Source organism: Silurus aristotelis (genome assembly GCF_946808225.1).
Source record: "Silurus aristotelis genome assembly, chromosome: 3".
Lineage (NCBI taxonomy): Eukaryota > Metazoa > Chordata > Actinopteri > Siluriformes > Siluridae > Silurus > Silurus aristotelis.
In genome coordinates, this window is record NC_139576.1 from 37,991,688 (window position 1) to 37,999,187 (window position 7,500).

At 43.8% G+C, this 7,500-nt stretch overlaps 1 protein-coding gene across 1 annotated transcript in view; it reads left to right on the forward strand.

The window, feature by feature from the left end:
• The first annotated feature begins 2,684 nt into the window (after nt 1-2,684).
• Nucleotides 2,685-7,500, forward strand: part of LOC310723876 (E3 ubiquitin-protein ligase SH3RF3-like) — a 49,373-nt gene continuing 44,557 nt past the window's right edge. The window contains exon 1 of the mRNA XM_083537341.1: nt 2,685-3,453. Coding sequence (XP_083393467.1) covers nt 3,130-3,453 — 324 coding nt within the window. The 5' untranslated portion in view covers nt 2,685-3,129. The remainder of the gene's footprint in view (nt 3,454-7,500) is intronic.

Sequence of the window (7,500 nt, forward strand, 5' to 3'; positions counted from 1 at the left end):
TGGTGGAAAGGAAACACAAAATAACACGTTTCTTCTCTGTTCTTACAATTCTGACTCAATCATTTAGCAAATATTTTTTCATATAGCTTTTCTTCTTTCCATGAAAATGTAATAATGGATGCAGTAGAGGGTTTGTGTTTGCTCTTTGTCTGTTCGGGGGGAGACCTGTAAAAGTGAAGGGAAGTGAAAGTTATTTCTACCATTTCGTTGACCTTTTCAATCCCATTTAACTTTACTGAACTCTAACAAACTCTAACAGTATAACAGGAGTGACTTTTCTTTTCTCGATCAACACTTACAGATTATATGTGCAATGTGCTATTGTGGCCACTAGATGGAGACAAATATCAATTATACACCACAATTTAGTGGCTATTTATCCAACTCTGCGTTTGTAGCTATAAAATGTATAGTGTGTAAAATATAATGCAAATACAATGAAACAGTGGTGAAACAACAGTGCTAATGCTAACACACTGTATATAACCAAACTAGCAATCAGACTGTCTGTCTCTGACTGAGGAGCCCAGTGAAGAACATGAAGACTATAAGGACGAAGTGATGGTGTGAACTACAGCAGATAAATTGAGGCTGGTTGTGTGTTGTAGGTGTAACTCAGGGGCAGGTTGTGTGTTGTAGGTGTAACTCAGCGGCTGGTTGTGTGTTGTAGGTGTAACTCAGCGGCTGGTTGTGTGTTGTAGGTGTAACTCAGGGGCTGGTTGTGTGTTGTAGGTGTAACTCAGGGACAGGTTGTGTGTTGTAGGTGTAACTCAGGGGCAGGTTGTGTGTTGTAGATGTAACTCAGGGGCAGGTTGTGTGTTGTAGATGTAACTCAGGGACAGGTTGTGTGTTGTAGGTGTAACTCAGGGGCAGGTTGTGTGTTGTAGGTGTAACTCAGGGGCTGGTTGTGTGTTGTAGGTGTAACTCAGGGGCTGGTTGTGTGTTGTAGGTGTAACTCAGGGGCTGGTTGTGTGTTGTTGGTGTAACAGAACAAAGAGCAACCATGAGTTTTTAATATTTTATATATTTAATATTTGTAGAAGGAGTCTCCAGTATCAGCACTTTATTACAGTCAGTTATGAAAGACTGTGGAGTTTCTGGATTACAGTATGTTGGTAAGAGACAAAAATAAATGTAGATATAAATGGTTACAAGTATGATGTTATTCTTTAATAAATACAATTATATTAAAATATGTGGTATAAATGTAATAAAATGTCACTTTGTAAGAATAATAATAAAAACAATGTGTTCTTTTCACCACTAGATGGAGACAAATAGTTACTTCTGAGGTAAAGGTCAAAACAATAAATGTGAAGTAGAATTCATAAAAAGAGACTACAATTATTTTTACTGTTTTAATGACAGCTGTTACCCATAAAACATCTCATATTCTGCTTTTGGTGCCGACCTAATCCCACTGTTTATCCTCTTATAATCATTCTTTAATTCCTAATCTCACCTTTTGACCCTATAGAACACACCCCTAATCCTAATCCATGTTTAAGATTTACAATCAGCTTCTTATCTCCAATCTCACTGTTTAATACTTTGGATTAACCTGTTCTGTCTAACCCTGCTGTGTGATCCTTCAGACTAATTGGTATTTGGAGATATCCATGATTCCCTCTGGCTCCCCGGGCTCAGGTGAAAAAAAGCAGAACCACAGCATTATGCCCCAATGCTTCACCTGGGTTTGGCCAAAGCTCTGGTCTTCATCAGAGACACTCTGCAAAAGTCCAGACTACAGTCATCCACTGGCCTGAAAATATTTTTGCCTGTGAATTTACCAAAACACTGGATTTCTGCCCATTGGGGTTAAGAGGAGCAGTGGGAACCTCAGAGCTGTCTTTGGTCTTTTAGGTGAACATCCCTGCTGCAGGTCTATCACCTCCAAAGCTTCTCACCACCAGCACAAATTCCTTACTGATGCCATCCAGATCCTTCACCTTGCACACACTTCACCTCACTTTACCTTATGTCCAGCACACTGCCACCATCAGGCTACTGGACTCTCTGTTCCTGCTGCACTTCTTCACCTGATTTACTGAACTTTGACAGCTGTATTACTAAAACAGTGTCTCCTTCAGACCCTGTCTCCTGCAGCAGCGTTTCATTCCTGCAAATGATGGATGAGTAGATGAGTGTGTGTGGGAATAAAACAACTTGATGTCAGCATATTAATGTTCTCAAAGTATGCTGTGGTTAGTGGTGCAACATTTACAGGAACCTCTAAATGGGTCACTTACACACACACACACACACACACACACACACACACACACACACACACACACACACACACACACACACATTCTAGTGCATATCTAATGCACCACATTGAGTTTTTTACCTGCCACAAAAGAGGCAATAAATCAGAAGCAATACCACAGATGATCTGATGACTGACAGGAAATCAGAGTGGATTAAAATGAAATATCCAGTTAAAGATTACAGGTGTGAAGCCCCGCCCCAAGCCCCGCCCTAAAGACGAGGTTAAGTGATTATTTTAACACCAATATTAGAATTATTCCCCCGTTTATAGTTACCCAGTGGGGGTCCATGGCGCGAGGTGAGTGTTATAATCCTGGGTTTGAGTTGATTTTGTTAATATTGTATAATAAGGAATAATTAATAGAAAGTCCAGAGAATGTATTTTTATAAACTTAGAAGGTTTCTGCAGATGTTTGAATAATTATTAGAATAATGGAGTACAAAGTTTCTGGTTGGAAAGAAGATGTTGTTTTGTGAATAATGAGGTGAATGTTTCTCTTTTGGGGGAACTTTTCTGCGGTGTGACGATTCTTCAATTTCCACGTGAAGCTTCACGTTTTCCTTTTCTTTCACGTTGCCATTTCGAGTGTGACCATGGTGACCGCTGACTAATCACAGCGTGGAGACCTCCGCTAGGGGGCGTGGTTATATTAGGGAAAAAAGCCCATCATCGTTTCTCGACCAGCTGCGGGGGAGAGAGAGAGAGAGAGAGAGAGAGAGAGAGAGAGAGAGACGAGGAGAGCGAGCGCGCGCGCGCGTCACGAAGGATCGGGGGTCAGTGGTCGGGATGCGCGCGCTCGCTCCGTGCTCGGTGATCGGGAGTGTGTGTTAGCGCCGCGGGGCTGAGAGCTGAAGATGGACGAGTCTTCGCTGCTGGATCTCCTGGAGTGCTCCGTGTGCCTGGAGCGGCTGGACGCAAGCGCGAAGGTTCTTCCGTGCCAGCACACCTTCTGCCGCCGTTGCCTCGAGAGCATCGTGAGCTCGCGCCGCGAACTGCGCTGCCCCGAGTGCCGCGTGCTGGTGGACTGCGGCGTCGACGATCTACCAGCCAACATCCTGCTCGTGCGCCTCCTGGACGGCCTGAAACACCGCGCACCCGTGCGGCCGCTCGGTACCGCCTCACCCCCCGGTACCGCGGTCCGGGACTCGCCCAGAGCCACGCGCAGCTCTCCCGTCAAGGTCTGTGCATTTAACGTCTGTGTTCATTTATTTTTTTCCCGCACCGTACAGACCGTGAAACCGGTCTGCGCGTGCACATATACGCACACGCACGCTTACGGGGCCCGCGAGAGAGAAGTTGAGGAATAACTGCCGTACTAAAACCCACTACACGGTGCTGCTGTAGCCATGGTGACGTGCATCTGTTACTACACACGGAACACGGTGTACGCGTCCGGACGCTGCCATAGCAATTGGAATACAGCTGTACTCTTTGGCACGTCATACACAAGAGTATTGGTGTAATACGTAACCATGGTGACCAGAAGGCGGTACTTACATCCTTAGTGCTGCTGAAGTATGCAGTGTAGGATGTAGTCATGGTAACCAGTGGTACTGCTTTCCACATACTGTACTGTAGTATGTATCATTGTGAGGTAACGGGTGTTTTGTTCACATACTGGACCTGGATCTGATATGGAAGTATGCAGTTTTGGACGTTGTCATGGTAACCGCATGATGCTGTATTAATACAGTGCCTGGTGTGGTGTTGGGACACAGAGCTGGTAACGCTGCGCTGTGGTGGTGTGCTGGGGTTGGGCATCTACACGGCATCCAGTGGTGGAGGAAGAACACAAAGCGTGTAGTGGAGTTAAAGTAGAGACTCAGTCAAATGTCAAATGACTTTGAAATGTGAAGTTAAAGTAAAAGACCCCAAATAGAATTACTTCAGTAAAAATACGCAAAAAACCTCCTCAAGTACATTAACAAATTAATTTAATTAATTACTTTAAAAAAAAGTACATTAACAAATTAAATTTTTGCTTCATTACTTTCCACCACTGCCAGAGTTCATGAAGGACCTGTTCTATTCCGAGGGCAGATGTTTGTGGACTGTTCTCCCGGCTGTTTATTGGCGAATCGTGTGTAGTGAAAGGGGTGTAATTATTGATCAACAATCACACACGTGTGTATTATTTTGGGGTTCTGACCACTGTAAACTTTCAGAAGGACGTTGATGCCCCGCCCCCAGGGGGCATGTCCTGCTCTACAGGAGCCGCTCGTTAGCAGTAAATGAAGATCGTTGGTGTGGTTTTGTCTGCGTCTACACACACGCTGTTGAGTTTTTACTGATGGACTGCCAGGTGTGATCAGATGTTCCTCAGGGGTGTGGTGAGATCTCTTACACTGTTGGTTAACGGCAAAGTGAAACAGAGTCGTATTTTCTACAGAACCTCCAGCAGCCTTTAACCCACAGAATAATCTGGAGAATTGTGGAGTGACACTGGGGCTGATCTCTGATTCACGCAGACAGGTTCAGGCAGCCAATCAGTGACATTCGTGCCAGGTAATCGCCCAGAGAGACACGCCCACTGGGTTTGAGTCTATGCTAGCTTAGTAAGCTTTATTGTGGATGCTAAACACCGCTAATCACAACAATCTGCTAACATTAATAATCATGAACTTCAAACGTTTAGCAAACCTACACTGCTGACCAAGAATAAGACCAAGTAGTATACATTTCATTAGATATTTAATATAGATAGAGTTAAAGTGTGTGTGTGTGGTGTGTGTGTGTGTGTGTGTGTGTGTGTGTGTGTGTGTGTGTGTGTGTGTGTGTGTGTGAGAGAGTTCTGTGTTGATTCTCTTTTGAAGATGACAAAAGATCTCTGTCATGCCTGAACTCGCAGTTTAAAAATCCCCCTACTCTCCTAATGGCTTCTCAGGACGTCTGTCTTACACACACACACACACACACACACACACACACACACACACACACACACACACACACACACACACACACACACACTCACACACACACACACACACACACACACACACACACACATACACACACACACACACACACACACACACTTTAATTAAAGGGAGCACTCATCAAGAAGGTCAAGCAGTGGAGGAGGAATTGCTGATGCAGGCATTTCTTCCATCACCCAGAGAGTGGAGTGAAGGTGCCTACAAGACGCGTGTGTGTGTGTGTGTGCGCCCGTTTGTGTGTGTGTGTGTGTGTGTGTGTGTGTGTGTGTGTGTGAGTGTGAGTGTGAGTGCCTTGTTATCCATGTGAGTATTACTGGATATAATTACATTTCAGATTTAGTTTTTAAATTAAGACTAGTTAAAGTGTAGTGATCCTCATGGGGACAAGCTAAATGTCCTCAAAAACACTCTGATATTCCTGTCTTTCTAAGGACTTGAACACGTCGTCACACATGGTCCTGACTGTGGAGAAACATCTCACTCCATCACCTTTCTTTTGTTCTCTTCTCTGTTTTAGAGCATGCCAGTTTCTCTCTAATCTCACACTCCTCTCATCCCATATCCCTTACACACACACACACACACACACACACACACACACACACACACACACACACACACACATACACACACACACACACACACTGAAACACAGGTACAGAAATGATGTGCTAAAAAAGTGTGACATGTTTACTGTTTTACAGGGTTTCATTATTGAGTTTCACTTTAGTGCCTTACGTTCATTATAACAACTAATATATTATTATTATTATTATTATTATTATTATTATTATTATTATGATGATTATTATGACTAAGCTGCACTGCAGGGAATCTGCTTCAGGAACGTGAACAGTAATAAAACTTTGGGTGAAATAAGGACGTGCTGTAACAGGACACATGATAAACCACTTGGGTGGAGTTCAGTTAAAGGAAACTGATCATCAGCACACTTATTTGTAGACTACATGGAGCAGTACAGGTTACTATGGAAACCATCACGACTCAGAGCTCAGTGTGTTAATGTGAACCTGCACTACAGTTAGAACTGTAACTGTAGTTACACCTTCTGACCAATCAGAGTGCAGAAATCTGCAACAGTGTGGGGTATACAGCAGTACCAGGGGGTTGTTTTTCACCCTCAAGACCTTCAGTGATGTTCTACCTGAAACAATCCATCTCTTAATGCCATTACTATACATCACGCACAGGAATCTCTTACAGTCAGAATGAACGTCATCACTAAAGCAAAAAACCCAATGAACACAATTCAACACGTCTCCTTTCACTGTAGCCACAACTGCACCTCCACACACATCATCTCCAGCAGAAGCACTGATATTCACCTCGTGAAATGACCCCCATCATGCTCAGGTGTTTAATAAATCTGTTTTAACCAGGAGTTAGGTTAAGCGCTAGGTGCTGAACATGTGATCATGATGTTAGAAGGTTTTGGAGTGGTGATGAAAATGTGAGGAAGAGAAGGAGAGGAGAAGCTGAAGGTAGAGAGTCTGAGATGTTTCTTGTTGTTACAGTAAGGACGCACTTCCCCGAGCTGCAGAGGAAACAACGGCGCTGAGGCTCATAAATACGACACAGAGGACATTAATATGTTTTAGCACCTGAGAAGCGAGAGATGAAATATCACTTGCACCTTCTTTCGCCCTTGAGGCATAATGGCAGCGCTGTGAGTTATGATGCGGCCAAAACCACACCAGCTTCAGTCTCGCTGCTCCTTCCTGTTCCACGCCACTGACCTGAGCGTCTCTGTGGATTTAACATCAGTGTGAGGGAGAGTGGGTTTCAGATACACCGTAAATCTTCTCCTCCTCTCAGAGATGTTCAACAGAGCTTTACTTTTTTATTCATCACCTTTATATCTCTTCATCATATCAGCCCTCAGGTCTCACTTTACCTTCAACTGTCCCACTTTATCCACTTTTCTCTCTTTTTCTCCCACTCTCTCCCACTCTATCTATCTATTGACTCGTTTTTAGAGAATTTCTCCTGACTCTGCTCCATGACCGCTGACTGAAGATTCCTTAAATCCACACTTAACATAAAGATCTTATCTTCATTCTCCTGAATCATCATCTGTCTCTCTGTATCTCTACAATATTCTGGGGTTTTTTCTCTTCTCCCTCTCCCTCCATTTCCATTCAGTTTCTTCTCCTTTTCTGTGTTCACTGTTGTCCTGCTGCTGTCTCATGTCTCACTTTGAGGTAGCAGGTGAGTGGAGGTGTAACTCTGCTGAATGTTATCCATCTGATAACCTCAGCACTGCCT